Below are 22311 nucleotides of genomic sequence, written 5' to 3'. Positions count from 1 at the left end.
TCAACAATTTATAAGCGATAAATTCATTACCTGTTTTCCATTTTTAAAAAATCAGTGACTTGAGTGGCGCTGTTTTAAATTTTTGAAAATATCTTTAGGGTCTGGCTTAATAGAAAACAGCTGGATTCTCATTAACTGCTTCTGCATTCTATATGCTGCCATATAGTTTCGGTAAAGCAAATAAAGAAAATCCATCCTTAAAAGATCTGAACATGGAAATAAGAGGACTATTTTAACAGCCCTGCCAGATAATTTTGGATATTCTTCGATATTACACCAAAACTCAATGAGTGTTAATTTTTTTAATTAATTTATTTTTATTCTTATTTATTTTTGGCTGCATTAGGTCTTTGTTTCTGGGCGCAGGCTTTCTCTAGTTGTGGGGAGTGAGGGCTACTCTTCGTTGCGGTGCGCAGGCTTCTCATTGCGGTGGCTTCTCTTGTCACAGAGCACAGGCTCTAGGCGCGCGGGCTTCAGTAGTTGTGGTGCATGGGCTTAGTTACTCCACAGCATGTGGGATCTTCCTGGACCAGGGCTCAAACCCGTGTCTCCTGCATTGGCAGGTGGATTCTTAACCACTGTACCACCAGGGAAGCCCCGAGTGTTAATTTCTAAAAGACAAGTTGCAATGTGAAATCTAAAACTTTATCAGTACTGTTACATTAAAATCCACTGATCTATCTTGCTCTCTGAATAGACCTTTTGACCATAAATGATTTTGTAACATCATGCACTGGTGATATGGAAAATACTGGCTCACTAAGTTATGTAGATCTTTCCAGTGTTGACATATTTCATTACACAATATCAAAAAATCATATCATTATTAATAGTTCCATCAATCTCATAAAAAAATCCATATGTTTTGGGCAGCTGTCAAACTCAGTGACAGGTACAAATTTTCCAAATCTTAATTTTTTCTTGAAAGCTCAGTTTTATCACTGACAACTAATACCATCAGTCTTCTTTGAAGTGACATGCTTGCCTCATTCATTCCAGAAAATGCACGCCATATACCCAAATCTGGATAACCTCTGAGTCAATCATTCTTTCAAATAAAAATGGAGTTTCATGAAAAAAGCAGCTAGTTCAGCTTACAACTCAATCACATGAGGGCACTTCCTTAAGACAACCATCTTACTGCAGTAAACAAAAGAAATGCTTTATATGAATTTCTCATTTCATCACAGGATATTAAAAGACATGCACATAAGCTTCTGAGATTTAATAATATTAATATCCATTGCTTCATCAAAGGCATAAAGTGAACATTTTTTTTAAACAGCAAGTGCTTGGCAGCAAAGATTACATTTACTTAGTGCACTGTGTTATTTCCTGCAATGTGTTTTATCCACCATGCCTTTGCAGTACCAGTGAAAATATCAACCAAAAGGCAAATATGACTTACCTCTCAGACCCCTTTAAAGGCTCTCTGGGACCCCCAGGTTCCACACATCAAACTTTAAGAACCACTGATGGAACCAAATGAAGATACAGATTTAATAATAAAGGGTTATATGAAACAAAACATATCCCAATTGAAAAGGAAGTAAAACTGTTTCTATTCACAGATGACATGATCTTGTATAAATCCTAAGAAAGTCTTAAGGAATCACTAAAGAAAGTTAATAAACAAGTAATCAATTGTATTTCTATACACTAGCAACAAGCAATGCAAAAATGAAACAGAGGACTTCCCTTGTGGCACTGCCAATGCAAGGGACACAGGTTCGAGCCCTGGTCCAAGAGGACTCCACATGCCACGAACAACTAAGCCCATGTGCCACAACTACTGAGCCTGTGCTCTAGACCCTGTGAGCCACAACTACTGAGCCCACATGCCACAACCATGGAAGCCTGCGCTCCTCAACAAGAGAAGCCACCGCAATGAGAAGCCCATGCACCGCAACGAAGAGTAGCCCCCGCTCACCGCAACTAGAGAAAGCCTGCACGCAGCAATGAAGACGCAATGCAGCCAAAAATTTTTTTTTTAATTTTTTAATGAAACGTACAAAACAATTCCACTTACAATAACATCAGAAACAATAAAATTCGGAACTTCCCTGGTGGTTGAGTGCTAAAGAATCCGCCTTCCAATGCAGGGGACGTGGGTTCGATCCCTGGTCAGGGAACTAGGATTCCACATGCTGCAGGGCATCTAAGTCCACGCACCACAACTACTGAGCTCACGCACCTCAACTAGAGCCCACGTGCCGCAACTAAGACCTGACACAGCCAAAAATAAATAAATAAATAAATTTTTTAAAAAAGGAGACTTTAATGTGACATCTCATGACTTAAAAAATAAAATAAAATTCTTGGGAATATATTCAATAAGAAGAAATGCAAAACTTATACTCTGAAAACTACAAAACACTGTCAAAAAAAGTTGAAGAAATCTAAGTAATAGAAAGACATCCCATGTTCATGCATCAAAAGACTTACTATTGTTAAAATAGTAATACTCTTCAGCTTTATCTATAGATTCACCACACTCTATCAGAATCCCAGCTGGCTTCTTTGTAAAAATTGAAAAGCTAATCCTAAAACTCATAAGGAAACTCAAAGGACCCAGAACAGCCAAACAATTTTGAAAAACAACAAAGTTAGAAGATTCACACTTTCCAATTTCAAATATTACTACAAAGCTACAGTAATCAAGGCAGAAGGACATATAAATCAATGGAACAGAAATGAGAGTCCAGGGGCTTCCCTAGTGGCGCAGTGGTTGAGAGTCCGCCTGCCAATGCGGGGGACACGGGTTCGAGCCCTGGTCCTGGAGGATCCCGCGTGCCGTGGAGCAGCTAGGCCCGTGCACCACAACTGCTGAGCCTGTGCTCTAGAGCTCGTGAGCCCGTGTGCCACAACTACTGAGCCCATGTGCCACAACTGCTGAGGCCTGCACGCCTAGAGCCCGTGATCTGCAGTGGGAGAGGCCACCGCAATGAGAGGCCCGCTCACCACAACGAGGAGTGGCCCCCGCTCGCCGCAACTAGAGAAAAGCCTGCACACAGCAACAAAGACCCAACACAGCCAAATAAATAAGTAAATAAATAAATAAAAGAAGGGATGTCTGCTTTTAAAAAAATAAAAGAAGTAATGAGAGTCCAAAAACAAACCCATTCATCCACAGTCAACTGATTTTCAACAAAGCTGCCAAGATCACTCAATGGAAAATGTCTTTCTACAAATGGTGGCAGAACAACTGGAAAGCCTCATACAAAAGGATGAAGTTGGACCCTTACCTCATACCGTGTACAAGAAATTGACTCAAAATGGCTCAAAGACCTAAATATAGGAACCAAAACTATTAAACTTACAAGAAAACATAGGGGTAAGTCTTCATGCCTTTGGATTTGGCAATGCATTCTGGCAATAGACATGATACCAAAAGCACAAGCGACAAAAGAAAGAAATAAACTGAACTTCAACATTAAAACCTTTTGTGCTTCAAAGAACAGTAGTGATAAAGTGAAAAGACTACCCACGGTATGGGAGAAAAAATTTGCGAATTATATATATCTGATAAGGGATGCGTGTCTAGAATATATATTAATGAACTCTGACAACCCAATAATAAAAAATAAATAACCCAATTAAAAAGTGAGAAAAGGATCTGAATGGACATTTCTCCAAAGGAGATATACAAATGATAAATAAGCATATGAAAAGATATTCATCATCATCATTCATCAGGGAAAGGCAAATCAAAACCACAATGAGAGGGAATTCCCTGGTGGTCCAGGGGCTAAGACTCCATGCTCCCAATGCAGGGGGCCTGGGTTCAATCCCTGGTCAGAGAACTAGATCCCACATGCCGCAACTAACAGTCTGCATGCCGCAACAACAACAAAGATCCCGCATGCCACAACTAAAGATTCCCCATTAAAAAAAAAAACACACAATGAGATACCACTTTAAGCTCACTAGGATGGCTAGAATAAAACAGTCAAAATAACAAGTGTTGATGAGGATGTTGAGAAACTGGAACCCTCATACACTGCTGAACGGAATATAAAATGTTGCATCATTTTGGAAAACAATTTGGCAGTTTTTCAAAATGTAAAACTGAGTTACCGTTTGACCAAGTAATTCCACTCCCAGGTACCTGTGAGAAGTAAAAACTAAGTCCATGGAAAACATTTTACACAAATGTTCACAGAAGCATTATTCATAAGAGCCAAAAGGTAGAACAACCCAAATGTCCATCAACTGATGAATGCATTAACAAAATGTGGGGACTTCCCTCCTGGTCCACTGGTTAAGACTCCATGCTTCCACTGCAGGAGGCATGGGTTTGTTGATCCCTGGTCGGGGAAGATCCTGCATGCCACACGGTGCGGCCAAAAAAAGAAAAAAAACATGTACTATGTTCATACAATTATTCAGTCACAGAAAGGAATGAAGAACTGATACATGTTCAACATGGATGAATCTTGAAAATATGCTAAGTGAAAGAAGTCAGTCACAAGATATACTATTATTCCATTTATATGAAAGACTCAAAATAGGCAAATACATAGGGAAAGTAGACTCCTGCTTAGGGCTGGGAGGACAGGGGATTTAGAGTGATAGTTAAAAGGTGTGGGGTTTCTTTCTGAGGTGATGAAAGTGCTCTAAAATTGACTGTGGTGATGATTGCATAATTCTGTGAATACAGTGAAAGCCACCGAGTTGTACAGTTTTAATGGGTGACATGTAAGGTACGTATCTCAATAAAACTGTTATCAAAATAAAGCAAAATAATTAATGATAAAGGTGTGTGAAAATTCAATTTATAAGAAGAAATAAAAATACCTAGGAATAATTATAAAGGAAACGTGCAGCATCTACATAAAGGAAAAACCCCACAAAGTTTCACAAAGATTATATAAATGGGAAAGCACATTATGCTTCCTGAAGTGGCAGAATCAATACTGTAAGATGTCAACTCATGCTCCTATTTAAAAACATTATGCAATTTCAATAAAAATTCCAACAGAATGTGAGGCAAGGGGGGGCAACACAACAACAAAAGAATTCTGAAGTTTTATCTCAAGGAATAAATAACTTTTCACTAGCAATGTGGTTTAATATTTTCAGGTACTAAAATATATCATGAAGCAACTAAATTAAAACCAAACAATTAAACAATAAAAAGCTTAAAAATAGACCTCCAGGAATATACTCAAAAATTCTGTATAAGACAGAGGTGGCATATCAAAACAGTGAAAAACTAGATGGACGCTAAGATCAATGAGTAATAGTTTGGAAAAACTAATATTAGATCCACTTCGTAACTTACACCAAAATAAATTCCAAATGGATTAAAAATTAAACAATTCATAAAAACTAGAAAAAAGCTTAACTGAATATCTGATCTCAGAGTGGGAAAAGGTTTTCTAAATAACAGTAGAATACTCGTTATTAAAACTCAGGAACCAGAACTTCCCTGGTGGCACAGTGGGTAAGAATCCGCCTGCTAATGCTGGGAACACGGGTTCAAGCCCTGGTCTGGGAAGATCCCACATGCCGCAGAGAAAACTAAGCCCGTGTGCCACAACTACTGAGCCTGCACTCTAGAGCCCACGAGCCACAACCACTGAGCCCGCGTACCACAAATACTGAAGCCCATGCGCCTAGAGCCTGTGCTCCACAAGAGAAGCCACTACAATGAGGAGCCCGCTCACTGCAAGCAAGAGTAGCCCCCACTCGCCGTAACGAGAGAAAGCCCACACGCAGCAACGAAGACATAACGCAGCCATAAATAAATAAATTTAAAATAAATAAATAAAACTCAGAAACCAAATATGTCAATACAAACAATGCAATAATCCTCAATATCTGAACTCTTGCAGGAACCAAGTAGTTTTGGATAGTGACTATATCTGTTTTTCCTCTACTATATGGATTCTTCAAAATATCTAATGCAAATAAACAGGCACTCTCAAATACTACTGTTGGGGTATAAATTAGTATAACCCTTCTAGTAGGCAATTTACCAACAGAAGCCTTAAAAGTTTCTACCTATTGACCCTAGACATGACCCAAATTTCTATGCGCAAGGATTTTTAATTTATTGTTTTCTTCACAGGAAAAACGCTAGTTAAATACGTGTTATATTCAAAAGACTAAAAGTAGGCTGCCATTAAATTCTGTTCTCAGATATACATAAGTAAATGAGAAAATGCTCCTTAAAAAAGCAAACAGTACATATGAAATCAATTTTTTATAAATACCGAAAATTAGCTGGAATAATATATACCAAAGTTTTAACAAAACTCTTTTTACTGAAATAACCATTTCTCCAATTGCAATCATTAAAAAGAAAATTACTCAAAGATCAACTTAAATTCTATCAACTCCATGAAGCCTTCTCCAATCTTAGAAAACTAAACTCCTCTCACTGCACTTCAGCTATATATACTTTAATGGAATTTACCATTTGTCTTTTCATACCATTGTTTTTTGTATATTTCTTACACTGGCACTGTGTTAAGTGTTGATATGCATTATCTTATTTAATCCTCACAAAATCCCTGTATTTAAGTCGTTATTATCCTCATTTTCAAGTAAGTAAGAAGGCACTAAGAGAATAAGGAACATAACCAAAGCCAGAGATCTAATAAATGACAGGAACAAGACTTGAACTCAGGTCTGTAAGATCAATGATCACTCAACTATTATCCTACTGCCTCATCTGTATTGTACTCTGACCTTCCTTAAGAATAGATATACATCTAAATGTATCTCTGTATCTACCACAGCATACAGCAAATGCTTACATGTATAAAATATTCAATATATTTTGTTATATATTGAAAAAAGTATTCAAACATAAAGAGTTAAGGTAAGACACACAAAAAATAATCAAGTCAGTAAATAGAATGTTAAGAAATGGTTTTTGGAAAAAGATGCAGACTTACTAGAAAATGCGCTTGAGGATACGGGGAGGGGAAGGGTAAGCTGGGACAAAGTGAGAGAGTGGCATGGACATATATACACTACCAAACGTAAAATAGATAGCTAGTGGGAAGCAGCCGCATAGCAGAGGGAGATCAGCTAGGTGCTTTGTGACCACCTAGAGGGGTGGGATAGGGAGGGTGGAAGGGAGGGAGATGCAAGAGGGAAGAGATATGGGGACATGTGTATATGTATGACTGATTCACTTTGTTATAAAGCAGAAACTAACACACCACTGTAAAGCAATTATACTCTAATAAAGATGTTTTTTAAAAAATGGTTTTTGGGATTTCCATGGTGGCGCAGTGGTTAAGAATCCGCCTGCCAATGCAGGGGACACGGGTTCGAGCCCTGGTCCAGGAAGATCTCACGTGACATGGAGCAGCTAAGCCCATACGCCACAACTACTGAGCATGTGCTCTAGAGCCTGCGAGCCACAACTACTGAGCCCACATGCCACAACTACGGAAGCCCGTGCACCTAAAAGCCCGCGCTCCGCAACAAGGAAGCCACCGCAATGAGAAGCCTGCGCACCGCAACAAAGAGTGGCCCCTGCTCCCCACAACTAGAGAAAGCCCACAAGCAGCAACAAAGACCCAACAGAGCCAAAAATAAATAAATGAATGAATGAATGAATGAAATTTAAACAAGCAAGCAAACAAACAAAAAGAAATGGTTTTCAATTTTCCAAACTGGACCCAGCAGAATGACTCCTGCAAAGAAGGGTGAAGAGAAGAAGGCCATTCAACCATTCTGGTTAGCAACCAGAGAATATACCATCAACATTCACAAGTGCATCCAGAGTCAGCTTCAAGAAGCGTGCCCCTCAAGCACTGGAAGAGATCCAGAAATCTGCCATTTAGAAAACAGGATCTCCAGATGTGCACACTGACACCATGCTCAACAAAACAGTATGAGCCAAAGAATTAGGAATGTCCCATACTGTATCCATGTGTGGTTATCCAGAAAACACAATGAGGATGAAGATTCAATAAACAAACTCTAGGGACTTCCCTGGTAAGACTCCATGCTCCCAATGCAGGGGGCCCAGGTTCGATCCTTGGTCAGGGAACTAGATCCCACATGCATGCCACAACCAAGAAGTCTGCATGCCACAATTAAGCTCCCGCATGCCGCAACTAAGACCCAGTGCAGCCTAAATAAATAAATAATTTTTTTTAAAAAATACACTTACAAAATAAATAAATAGACAAACTCTATACGTTGGTTATCTAGGTACCTGTCACCACTTTCAAAAACTTACAGTTGATGTGGATGAGAACTAACTGTTGACTGTCAAAAAAAAGTTACAAAACTGCCAAAAAAAAAAAAAAGGTTTTCAGTATACCAGTGTACTAGATATCTGTGTGCTTGCTGTCCAAAAACAATTTCACCTTCTTCATAATCACAACATGCCAAATTTCTTTTGGGGTAACACTTACCATTTTTTAGCTATGAGGTTTGGTGGGATCAGCTTCAGGAATAGGTCATCAGTTTAAGCCAACTAAAATCCATCCTCTTTGAACTCTACTTCAGGAATAAGGCCCATGATAAAAACACGGGCCAATGATCTATGAAGCACCATCTGCTAGCCAGGTTTTGGAAAAAGCAGCTTCCTTGTTCTTGTACAGTAGGTTTCAGAAGAGATTCTCTCTTTTTTGCTCTGCGTAGTATAAACATGTGATTTGCAAACAGTGTAGTATAAAGATGGTGTGCAGTAGCCATTTCTGCTACTCTGAGAAGGGCCAAACTAAGGTCAAAACAAAGGAAGCACAGCAGAGCAAGCCACAGAGAAATGAAGTCTTGATAATGCTATGAATCTGCAGATTAAGAGTAGACCACACTAGGAGAAAAGGAACCCTCCTACACTGTTGGTGGGAATGTAAATTGGTTCAGCCACTATGGAAAACAGTATGGAGGTTCCTCAAAAAACTAAAAATAGGGGCTTCCCTGGTGGCACAGTGGTTAAGAATCCGCCCACCAATGCAGGGGCCACGGGTTCGAGCCTTCATCCAGGAAGATCCCACATGCCGCGAAGCAACTAAGCCCGTGCACCACAACTACTGAGCCTGCGCTCTAGAGCCCACGAGCCACAACTACTGAGCCTACATGCCACAACTATTGAAGCCCACATGCCTAGAGCCCATGCTCCACAACAAGAGAAGCCACCGCAATGAGAAGCCCACACACCACAACGAGGAGCAGCCCCCGCTCGCCACAACTAGAGAAAGCCTGTGCGCAGCAACGAAGACCCAATGCAGCCAAAAATAAATAAATAAAGTAAATAAATTTATTTTTTAAAAAAACTACAACTAGAACTACCATATGATCCAGCAATCCCACTCCTGGGCATTTATCCAGACAAAACTAATTCAAACAGATACACACACCCTTACATTCACAGCAGCACTATTCACAATAGCCAAGATATGGGACAATGTAAATGTCCATCAACAGACAAATAGATAAAGGAAATGTGGTATGCATATACAATGGAATACACCTCAGCCATAAAAAAGAATGAAATAATGCCATTTGCAGCAACATGGATGGACCCAGGGCTCATCATACTTAGCTAAGCAAGTCAGAAAGAAAAAGACAAATACCATATGATATCGCTTATATGTGGAATCTAAAATATGACATAAATAAACCTACCTACAGAACAGAAACAGACTCACAGTCATAGAGAACATACTTGTGGTTACCAAGGTGGTGGGGGGGAGGGATGGATCGGGAGTTCGGGGTTAGTAGATGCAAACTATTATATACAGAATGGATAAACAGCAAGGTCCTACTGTATACCACAAGGAAACTATATTCAATATCCTGTGACAAATCATAATGGGAAAAGAATATAAAAAATAACGTATATACATGTATAACTGAATCACTTCACTGTACAGCAGAAATTAGCACAACACTGTAAATCAACTATACTTCAATTAAAAGACAAAATCAAACAAACAAAAAAAGAGTAGACCATACCAGAACATAGCACACACCTGCACTGCTCAGTTACAGCTTTTTAAAAACTCCTTTTTCAGGACTTCCCTGGTGGCGTGGTGGTTAAGAATCCGCCTGCCAAGGCAGGGGACACGGGTCGAGCCCTGGTCCAGGAAGACCCCACATGCCGCGGAGCAACTAAGCCCGTGCGTCACAACTACTGAGCCTGCGCTCTAGAGCCTGTGAGCCACAACTACTGAGGCCGTGCACCACAAGTACTGAAGCCCGCATACCTAGAGCCCATGCTCCGCAACAAGAGAAGCCACCGCAATGAGAAGCCCGTGCACCGCAACGAAGAGTAGCCCCTGCTCGCCACAACTACAGAAAGCCTGCGCACAGCAACTAAGACCCAACACTGCCAAAAATGAACAAATAATAAATTTTTTTAAAAATTAAAAAAAAAAAAAACTTTTTCTTTCTGCCAAATGGGGTGTTCTTTCTGGTTCTTGCAACAGAGTCCTAACTTGGGTTCAAAAACTAATTCCCAATCTTAGATTTTTAATCCATAAGGGTTAATCTCAAGGGACATTCAGGGAAAAAAAAACAAAACACAACTTAACAAAATGAGGGTTTGTTTTTTTTTAAGTCAATGAAGCACCTTTTTATGAAGGGGAGTGCTGAGCAAGACATCACAAAAGCAAGGATTGACAGTACTTGAAATGTCCCCAAAATTTGAGAAAACAGGAAAAACTACCACATCCAGCCTACCCTCATCTTCCATTAACCACCTCCAGTGATCTTCAGATTTTTCAGATATTTTAGCAGATACATATTGATCCTAGTATGTGTAGACACTGCGAAACTCAGTTAATGTAAGCTAGTCACAATCACAGAACTTGTAACCCTGTATAATAAAAGACATTAAAGGGAATTCTCTGGTGGTCCAGTGGTTAGGACTCTGCGTGTTCACTGCTGAGGGCGAGGGTTCAATCCCTGATCAGGGAGCTAAGATCCCACAAGCCACATGGTGCAGCCAAAAAAAATAAAAATAAAAACTAAAAAGACATTAAACAAGTAAATAAAAATAAATACATAATTCTAAACTGTGGTAAGTGGGGACTTCCCTGGTGGCACAGTGGTTAAGACTCCACACTCCCAATGTAGGGGGCCCGGGTTCGATCCCTGGTCAGGGAACTAGATCCCACATGCATGCCACAACTAAGGAGCCAGCACAACCAAATAAATAAATTAAATAAAAATAGTTTAAACTGTTGTAAGTGCTATGAAGGATAAGAACCTGAACTACTTTAGACTGGATGCTCAATAAAGGCCTCTCTGAAAAACTAAAGGCATAGAAAGGTGATTAAGTTCCAGGGAAAAATAAAGGCTCAATGGCAGTAAAGAATATCACTGAAAGAAAACAAAGCAAGCAAGGGGATGAGGTTAGCAGTGCCTATGTCATGCAGAGTCGCACAAATCTGGTAAACTAGTCCACTCCCCTCATTCCCAGTAACTATTCCAACCAGTTAAAGGCCCAGTTCATCTTCCACTTTCCTTGAAACCTTGCCTAATCCACTTTAGCCAGAATTAATCTCTCTATAGTCCCTTTGTTTTTCATGAGTTTCCCAACTCCCAAAGTCAAGTTCCTCTTTAAAAAAAATAAAAACAAAACAGCATGGTTAGAGAAAAGTATACTGAGTAGGAATAAGAACTAAATTCTAGTCCAAGCTCTGCTACTTACTAGCTGTGTAACCTTGGCCAAATCATTCTATTTCTCATGATTTTTATGAGGTGCCATGAAGATATGTGAAACTGCACAGTATTCAAATAGCTTCAGAAGCTGACTGTCTCTGTGTTGTATATAATTCAACACAGTATTTCAACGGCATAAGCACTGCACTACTACCTACAATACTTGAAAACAGTTTCATATGGTGCTGGCTTTTTCAGCACCAACATTGTTAATGGTTTTCAAGCTTATTTATAAAGCACCTACACCCTTTGCTCCCCTGCCAAAAAAATCTTACATGGAGCCCCAATTTACAAAACAGATCAAAATGAGCTTTTCATCTTGAAACAGATTCCAAAGTCACCCTCACTCCCCTGAAATAGGGACAATGCCACTCCAAGGAATAGCTTAAAAACTGAGGCTCATTACTATAAACCTTGAAGAAGAAAGAATTAAGGACAAGATTCTGTGGCTTGCCATCAGTGATATCCCTCAAAGTTGACAAAAAAAACCCTCATTTCTTTCACAGGGATAGCTTCAGATTCTGTCAAGTGTCTTCATGTAATCAAAATATGTCATATCTATAGTGATAGTTCCATGTTTTACCATATTTACTTCTATATCAAAATAAAATGAGATTGGTTTAACATAAGTTACCAGTGCCACATCAATTTTTTACTATCCTTTCACTCTTTAGTAAGTGCTTGATTATTTAATAGTGGCAAGTTTCTCTTATAGCTTCCAAAATAATACCTGCCAATTTCTGCTTTTCTAGAAATTTAATAAGCTAAAGGTTCATAATCACACACAACCATAGCTCTATCCCATTCGTTGAAAAGAATCTGCCATTCCTGAAGATTTTTAACTCTTAACACTACTAATAAAGCTCTCACTATTCCTTACCAATCTAGAGGTTAGAATCTCTCTTAATGTATGATTTATCCTGAGGGTTTGCGGATTGCTCTTAGAAGGGAAAATGGAAAAATTATTAGAGTAAAACAACATTCTCCTGATCACCACCCTCTAATATACCCACCCAAGCAGTGGGTCCACTATTCCCTTATTTATCTTACTTTGAACACAACTTCAAAAGCTCTATTGTCTTAAGCATTTTCATGTCTCAATTTATTCTGAGTTAGTGCTCTTACTACTGCTCTTATACTTCTACATTCATCATTGGTTACTGAGCCTTTCTCAATAATCAAAATAAAGTTCATGAGTCTGGCAGCAAAGTTACCCAGAATAAAAAGTCCCTTCCAAATTTGTCTTATGGTGGTTTAGAACCAATACATTGCTAAAACAGCCCCACAGACCTCAGAGTCAAAATAAACACTTTAAAGATTATGAAGGCTTTACACTCATGCTCTAATGTTGGAAGGTTAATTTTTAAAAAGTTTTACCGGGCTTCCCTGGTGGCGCAGTGGTTGGGAGTCTGCCTGCTAATGCAGGGGACGCGGGTTCGAGCCCTGGTCTGGGAAGATCCCACATGCCACAGAGCGACTAGGCCTGTGAGCCACAACTACTGAGCCTGCGCGTCTGGAGCGTGTGCTCCGCAACAAGAGAGGCCGCGATAGAGGCCCGCGCACCGCGATGAAGAGTGGCCCCCGCTTGCCGCAACTAGAGAAAGCCCTCGCACAGAAACGAAGACCCAACGCAGCCAAAAATAAATTAATTAATTAATTTAAAAAAAAAAAGTTTTATCATATTGCCAGATTTCCTTCCAGATATGCTGCATGAACTACTCAGCAATGTGATTTCAGAGGCTATATTCAAGGTGATAATCAGACAATTACAAAGTCATTAACAACCCAAATGCCCATCATTAGAGGACTGATTAAGTTACAGTATGACCAAGTAATGGAATACTACACTAAAGCCATTAAAAATGATAATGTAAGTGCATATTAACATGGAAAGGTAGCTACATCTTATTAGTAAAAATAATATAAGGACTTTACTGGTGGCGCAGTGGTTAAGAATCCATCTGCCAATGCAAGGGACACAGGTTTGAGCCCTGGTCCGGGAAGATCCCACATGACATGGAGCAACTAATAAGCCCATGCACCCCAACTACTAAGGCTGCACTCCAGAGCGAGCCACAACTACTGAAGCCTGCACACCTAGAGCCCGTGCTCCACAAGAGAAGCCGCCGCAATGAGAAGCCCGCGCACCGCAACGAAGAGTGGCCCCTGCTCACCACAACTAGAGAAAACCCGCGGGCAGCAGCGAAGACCCAACTCAGCCATAAATAAATTTATTTTTAAAAAAAATAATAATAATATAGAGTAACATGTAATCAGCTTATTTACACGAAATAGTGTATCTGAGGAAAGAGAGAAAAGAATGACTTAAGAGATGTTTACCAAAACATGAACGATTTCTTTGGTAAACAGTTTCGGTTATCCTAATTTTCTTTATTATTTTCTGCACTATTTGATTTTTTTCTAAAAAAGCAGGTATCCTTTTTAGAATGAAAAACAACAAGGCTACTTTTATTCTCTTCAAAAAGACTAAACACACTGGTAGAGAGATGAGTACGCAAACAACAGAGGTTCTTAAGCTTTTTCCTGCCACCAAACACCACAGATGACACCTGCCCAACATGTTCCAAGAAAGTAAGCCAGATTATAATGAAGCACTCACAGCTGAAGATTACACCTAATTTCCAATACAGGAGAGCTCATCATGGGGCAATACTTGAATCAAAACTCTTCTGGTTGCACATTAACTCAAATGGTATGTACAGGGGAGACAGCTAAATAGGAGCACTAGCTTCAGTATTAGAAAGCCACCAGGGGGCTGGGCTTCCCTGGTGGCGCAGTGGTTGAGAGTCCGCCTGTCGATGCAGGGGATACGGGTTCGTGCCCCGGTCTGGGAAGATCCCACATGCCGCGGAGCGGCTGGGCCCGTGAGCCATGGCCGCTGAGCCTGCACGTCCAGAGCCTGTGCTCCGCAACGGGAGAGGCCACAACCGTAAGAGTTCCCGCGTACCGCAAAAAAAAAAAAAAAAAAAAGAAGAAAGCCACCAGGGGATCTTCCCTGGTGGCAGAGTGGATAAGACTCCACACTCCCAATATGGGGGCCCGGGTGTGACCCCTGGTCAGGGAACTAGATCCCACATGCATGCCACAATTAAAGGAGCCCTGGAGCCACAACTAAGGAGCCTGCCACAACTAAGACCTGGTGCAGAGAAATAAATAAATAAGAAAGCCAAGAGGGTATTAACTTCTGTCTCTTTATAGAGCTTCAATATCAACTATTTCCAAAAATTTGCCCCAATTCTCTTCTGCAAATAGTCTCCGCCACCAGGGAAGCCTTACCTGGCTCTTTACTTCAAACATTCTGACAGGAAAAAATCTGATTGATGGGACAACAGTCCCACCAATCCACCAGGTCAGAAGTCTATTTGGAATCCAATCAGCGATGGTTAGGGAGAAAGGTCTTTCAGGGGATGTAAACTAGAAGGTCCCTAGAAGAGGTTATAGCCAGGGCAGGAAGAGAAACCTGTCCCTTCCATAGTTAAAATTTAAAAAAGTGCAAGAGAATGGGCTTCCCTGGTGGCGCAGTGGTTAAGAATCCACCTGCCAATGCAGGGGACACGGGTTCGAGCCCTGGTCCAGGAAGATCCCACGTGCCATAGAGCAACTAAGCCCGTGTGCCACAACTACTGCAGCTCGTGTGCCTAGAGCCCATGCTCTGCAACAGAAGCCACAATGAGAAGCCAGCGCACCGCAACGAAGAGTAGCCCCTGCTCACCCTGACTAGAGAAAGTCCATGCACAGCAACGAAGACCCAACACAGTGAAAAAATCTGATTGATGGGACAACAGTCCCACCAATCCACCAGGTCAGAAGTCTATTTGGAATCCAATCAGCGATGGTTAGGGAGAAAGGTCTTTCAGGGGATGTAAACTAGAAGGTCCCTAGAAGAGGTTATAGCCAGGGCAGGAAGAGAAACCTGTCCCTTCCATAGTTAAAATTTAAAAAAGTGCAAGAGAATGGGCTTCCCTGGTGGCGCAGTGGTTAAGAATCCACCTGCCAATGCAGGGGACACGGGTTCGAGCCCTGGTCCAGGAAGATCCCACGTGCCATAGAGCAACTAAGCCCGTGTGCCACAACTACTGCAGCTCGTGTGCCTAGAGCCCATGCTCTGCAACAGAAGCCACAATGAGAAGCCAGCGCACCGCAACGAAGAGTAGCCCCTGCTCACCCTGACTAGAGAAAGTCCATGCACAGCAACGAAGACCCAACACAGCCAAAAATAAATTAAATAAATAAATAAATTTATTTTAAAAAGGTGCAAGAGGAGGCAATGTGTATCCTACATCAGTTCTCAATTAACTGAGTAACCTACATTTGGAGACTTTTTAATTTCTATGGATTTTGAGAGAAAAATAACATTAACAGGTGTTAATCACAGTAAAAGGTTAAAAGTCCAATTATTTTCCTGGTATATAAAATCTTAATTAAAAGTAATTTAGTGGGCTTCCCTGGTGGCACAGTGCTTAAGAACCCACCCGCCAATGCAGGGGACACGGGTTCAAGCCCTGGTCCGGGAAGATCCCACATGCCGTGGAGCAACTAAGCCCGTGCACCACAACTACTGAGCCTGTGCTCTAGAGCCCACAAGCCACAACTACTGAGCCCACGTGCCACAACTACTGAAGCCCGCATGCCTAGAGCCTGTGCTCCACAACAAGAGAAGCCACTCAATGAGAAGCCCGCACACCACAATGAAGACCTAATACAGCCATAAATAAATACATAAATAAAAGTTATTTAGTGAAATTTCATCCCACAGACTCAAATCTCACCACCTATATAGAAAAATTTTTGCCTTTTTGCATTATCTATTAATTTAGAACATATTGGACATCCCTGGTGATGCAGTGGTTAAGAATCCACCTGCCAATGCAGGGGAAACGGGTTCGAGCCCTGATCCGGGAAGATCCCACATGCCACAGAGCAACTAAGCCCATGCACCACGACTACTTAAGCCTGCGCTCTAGAGTCCATGAGCCACAACTAATGAGCCCACATGCCACAACTACTGAAGCCCGGGCGCCTAGAGCCCGTGCTCCACAACAAGAGAAGCCACCGCAATGAGAAGCCTGCGCAGCACAACGAAGAGCCACCCCCGGCTCACCGCAACTAGAGAAAACCCACGTGCAGCAACGAAGACCCAACACAGCCATAAATAAGTAAATAAATTTATTTAAAAAAAATCAGAACACAGTTGGTTAGGGTGGATACTTTTTAAAAGTACATACCTACTGATTTATGAATAAGCAATATATGTAATATAATCTGCACTTTCAGCATAATTTATCCACAGACTCTCATATCTAAATCACTACTGACAATAGGCCCAAGAACACTGAGCCTAGGTACTCACATTCTTCTACAAAAACTTTTCATTAACTAAAATATTCACTAGGCACCTACTCTCTATAAGGCACTATACTAGTACTGCGAAAAGAAGAAACAAAATATGACTCCTGACTTTAAGGAATTCAGCATCCAGAAAGGGAGGCTGTTGTCTATTAAAAAAAGGGGGGCGGGGGCATGGCCTGTAACTTAAGTACATATTCTTTTTTTTTAAATTAATTTATTTATTTATGTTTGGCTGCCTTGGGTCTTCGTTGCTGCGCGCGGGCTTTATTTAGTTGCGGTGCGCGGGCTTCTCACTGCGGTGGCTTCTCGTTGCAGAGCACAGGCTCTAGGTGCACAGGCTTCAGTAATTGTGGCTCGCGGGCTCTAGAGCACTGGCTCAGTAGTTGTGGCACATGGGCTTAGTTGCTCCGCAGCATGTGGGATATTCCCAGACCAGGGCTCAAACCCGTGTCCCCCGCATTAGCAGGCAGATTCTTAACCACTGCGCCACCAGGGAAGCCCCGTTATTAAACATATAAGAAACATTAACACGTTTCATGAATATAGTGCTAAACCTAGCTATCAATAGCTATCACTGACAATGCAGTCTGCTATTAAAAATCTACACACTGTAGTGCTTTATGGTTTATAAGTTACTTTATAAAGATATGAGTTGAAATTGTATTATGATCTTTGAAAAATAGTACTTCAAATACTAACTGTTTTAAGAGTATATATTCTTAGCAAGATTAACTTACCAAATTTAAAATTTTGGTAATTTGGTATTTTGTATTGTAGTAAAATCAAATTTCCAATTTTCAGAATCAGTTCAAATTTCAGAATTAAATGTCTACCAAAAAATGTTATGTTACTAATGATTTTTCATGCCTATATACTTATAGTTTTAAAAACCCCAGAAATGTTTAGTTTACTAAAGAGCTCATTGCTAACAACATTAAGATATATTAAGACATTCCCATTCAGCTACATTTACCACCACTTTTATTTTATTTTTTTTTTCTTTTAGAAGAAGGAAGAATTTACTACTTGTAGCAAGTAAGGTGAACACCAGGGATCTCTCCCAAAGCAATGTCTCTACCACCACTTTTAAATTCTTTCTACAATTACCACAAAATTATGCCCGAATTTGTGAAAACACATAAAAATTTAGTAATTTTTTACTTTGCCATTCAGTGTATTCATAATGTCTTCCATTTGAATATATCATCGTAAAGTTTATACAGTACAACATAATGGTTAAAGAGCATGGTCTTCTAGAAGACATGAGATAAGTCCCGTGCAAATCCTGACTCCACCAAATAAAGTCATGTGACTCTAAGCAACTTATGTAAACTCTAAGCCTTGGTTCTCTTATCTAAAAAGGGTGATAAAGTACCTACCTCAAAGAATGGAAAAAGTTCCCAACACAAATGGCTCAATAAAGTATACTTTAAAAATAAAAATGCAAATACTGATGGAGTATCTTGAGTTCTAGCTCAGATCTGACTACTAACTAAGCAGGTGACAGGTGATTTTTAGCAAACCACTTAGCCTTTCTGAGGTTCAATGTTTTCACGTTTAAAATTGAGATACTAGGGAACTTCCTGGTGTCCCAGTGGTTAGGACCCTGCGCTTTCACTGCGGTGGGCCCAGGTTCAATTCCTGGTGGGGGAACTAAGATCCCACAAGCTGCACAGCAAGGCCAAAAAAAAAAAGAGAGAGATACTAATACTTGCTCCTGCCTATCACAAAGGATAGTTAGGAACGACAAATGAATTGCCCATTTAAAACATTTCGTAAAGGGTTAATTCACTAAACACACAGAGTAAAATGCACAACATACAAATGGTTTAAAGATGGATGTACATTTAAAGCCATTTTCACTCTGCTCTCGAGAAATTTACCCCAAGGCAAACAGTGACCTCAATTTACTAGTTGAGCTAGCAACGCTGATGGCCCAGAGCATAATTTCAGGCCTCCAGCTTCTCAACATCCAGAAATGCTTTTAGCTTTAGTAAACTAGCTCACAAAGGTATCTATTAAAGTAGCAAATATACAAAGTCAAGAGAACAAGCAAAGGAATATAAACTTAAAAATTATTTCCTAAACTGAATGCAACCCCACAAGCTGATAGGCGCAAAGTTCACTCAATACATTCCACATTTTAAAACATCTTCCTTATTAAAAACAAAGCATTGAAAAAAATATGAAAACCCAAAAATGTTAGTACTGTTGAAACTGGTTATTCTAACACTAAAGCCAAATGCTATTTTCAAATGTAATTTCAAGTTTTAAGATACCCGTCAAGACTACTAAAAAAGGGTATAAGGAGGTCCTTATCACCAAGTCCTTAGCCTGGTTCCATGGACACGCTTCAATGGGCCCTTAACCTACAGGCAAAACTGTACTGTGTCTGAATACCTGTATATGTTTCTATGCTGAGAGCTTCACATTCTCAGCAGGACTAGAAGTATAACTGGTAATATTAATATTCTCATCAAAAACTGATGCCAAAGGAAGCTATTTACTATCTTCTATCATCAATTTTTAGTTTAACTATATTACATTCTGCCAGATTTTAAAATAAACGTTTCATAGTAAGTCCTTAACCTTATCAAAACTCTGAGCATATCAGATATAAAGCTATACTATCCACATCACGTCTACCTTTTCATTTAAAACACAAAATTTTTAGATTATACACTTACTGGTGTGTCAAGGAAGACTTCTTTAGGTTTGATCAGTGTTTGCAAATTTGACAAGAAATAAGTTTTTGGTATTTTAATTCTATCCAACACACCACCTAAAGATATACTAATTTTACGGACTTCCCTGGCAGTCCAGTGGTTAAGACTCTGTGCTTCCAATGCAGGGGGCTCGGGTTCAATCCCTGGTCAGGGAACTAAGATCCCACGTGCCATGCGGTGTGGCCTAAATAAATAAATAAAGTTTCTTATAAAAAACAAATATATATATATATACTAATTTTATTTCTTATCTTCTTTAATTGTTATGGGGAGTTATATTGAAAGATGAATTCTGAGCACATTATTTTGGGATTTTAACTCTGAATTTCTAATCAAGGATGAATTGATGCTCATCTTTACACAACCTATGGGGGAAAAAAGGACAGACTTAATATATAATTATTGTGAGATTACAAGAAATATTTATAACCTACTTTAATTCAATAAGTTTTATCAAGTTCCAGCCATTATGCTCCAACCCAGTCATGGATAAGTGTTACCATAATGAGATACAGTAATACCCTCTGCTCTCTGGGAACTTGAGCATCTTATGTTTGAGATATAGGAACTTCACAAAGGGAAAATGAAAACAACTGTAAAAGAACTGGGGGCGGGGGCAGTGGAGAAGCAACTAGTCATAGCTTGGTATAGCCTACAAATAAAATTACTGAAGTAATTTCTTTTTAAGGAAGCTTCATTGTCAGATTAGAGTTTAAAGGGCAAATTTTTAAACTGAGCTTTATAGGAAATATTAAGAAACAAAGTATTTTTCATACACAAACAGAAAATCCTTATCTGTTCATTAAAACAGGTTTCTTAAGGGTCTGCATGGCCAGATTTTGTGAACCTGGTTCAATTAACCATATTTAATTAAAGGTAACAAAAGCTAAATTGCTAACTCCATAAATCGATTGCATTTTTGAGTGCTTCTAGACAAAGTTCTAGGGGGTTTCCCAAATAACCCTCAATAGAACCCTTCATCATGTCTCTTTTCAAAAGGTAATAAGGATTAGCAAACTTTAGTTTCTTTAGATACTATGTTTAAAATTAATTGTCATAGCTAGGTTTAAAATAATTTTTAAACACCAACGAAACTATTAAAAGCAGTTTTCTCCTAATATATAAGATAGCAAAGCTATTCATTTTCCAGTTTCAAAAAAACCAAGCCATAATCACACAACTGACAATTGAGACATTTAAAATAGAGTTCACTGAAATAAGTACTAAGGAATTAAGTTTATCATTTCATAAACAACCTACACCAAAAATAAAAGTACCTCAAAATAAATACAAATAACCTTAAAATTCTAGGAAAATTTGGAATGACACAAATACTGTATAGTTTGAATTTGTGCAAAAGTCTGCTTCCACCTGTCAGGAAGTAAATAGAGTTGAAAGTAAACTAGACCCCTTCCACTTTTATTATTGCCTTTGGTCAATAAAGTAAAATTCAAACACAAACAAGACTATACACTTTATAATCAATTGTTTTTAAGAATCGTATTAGAAAATAGACCATTTGGAAGTCTTTCGAAATACCACGCACAAAACACAAATCCAAAACCCACAAAAGGTGTTCGTAAGTGAGTATTTTCTCAACAATCAACTTTTTGTAAATTAATCTTTTATGTAATTCACCTCGTCCAACTAGGCCTTTGGGCCCAGAAATAGTTTGCAATACGTCTTGTTTCTTTAAGCTAAAATACCGTCTTAAAGGGTCTGGAGTAAAATAAATGAAAGGAATCTAACTAGAAAAGAGCAGTGCACGCTCTGTAATAAAAGCATACGGAATAAGGCCTTTCATTCCAGGAGACAGGCCATGACTATCCCGGGATGGTACCTGTAGTACAGTGCTCTCCTTAAGAGAAGAGAATTTACCATTAAAACGACGAATGGTACACTAAGAAGAAACATCATTAATTTTTTTTAATAGGTATAAAGGTTCCAGTCATCACTATCAGCTCATTTTCAGCTATTTAAGGTCAAAGAGAAAGGTTTAATACAACCCACACACCCCCAAGAGACGGGAAAACCACCAACCACCTCGCAGGGAGTTTAATGAAAATTAGCAGGTAAGAGGCCTAGGCAGCACGCTGAAAATCAAAGAGGGCGGCCGGAGGGTCGAAGGGTTCGGACTACAGACGAGAGCCTCGTCCTCGGACCCCACCTCCCCTCACCTTCCCGGCAGGGCGAAGGAGGCGAAGGCTCATTAGTGCCTACGTTAATTGACACCTGTAATGAGGAAACTTTCCGAGAGCGGAGACCGCTCAGGCCCGGCCTGGCCGGAGCTCCGCGACGGCCCCCTCTCGGGCGCCCAGGTAACCGGGCCGGACTGGGCCCGAGGCGCCGCAGCGGCCGCGCCACCGCGCACCTTCCCGGAGCGCTAGGCCCGCAAGCCGCCCGGCTCGGCCGTCGCCTCCCGCAGGCCACGGCAGCTCGGGGAAGCCGGAGAGCGGCGCGGGGACCCCAAACTGTGCACCCCGACAGACCGCCGCCGCGGCTACTTACTTTCATTTAACACCTCCACCAGGTCTGCGCAGTTCTCGCACATCGTTCGGCCGCCGCCCCCCCCCTC

General features: G+C 40.2%; 1 protein-coding gene across 4 annotated transcripts in view; it reads right to left on the bottom strand.

Moving 5' to 3' along the window:
* The window catches only part of USP34 (ubiquitin specific peptidase 34), a 232622-nt gene extending 210317 nt beyond the window's left edge, over positions 1-22305 (bottom strand). For all 4 annotated transcript variants that reach the window (XM_024753009.1, XM_024753012.1, XM_024753013.1 and 1 more), the window contains exon 1: positions 22245-22305. In XM_024753009.1, the coding sequence (XP_024608777.1) occupies positions 22245-22287 (43 nt within the window). In that variant the 5' untranslated portion in view covers positions 22288-22305. The remainder of the gene's footprint in view (positions 1-22244) is intronic.
* Positions 22306-22311: the final 6 nt, after the last annotated feature.

This window comes from Neophocaena asiaeorientalis, unplaced genomic scaffold (genome assembly GCF_003031525.2).
Source record: "Neophocaena asiaeorientalis asiaeorientalis breed wild unplaced genomic scaffold, Neophocaena_asiaeorientalis_V1.1 scaffold100, whole genome shotgun sequence".
NCBI lineage: Eukaryota > Metazoa > Chordata > Mammalia > Artiodactyla > Phocoenidae > Neophocaena > Neophocaena asiaeorientalis.
Note: the sequence above shows the minus strand (reverse complement) of the source record. Positions and strands in the feature narration are given on the sequence as shown.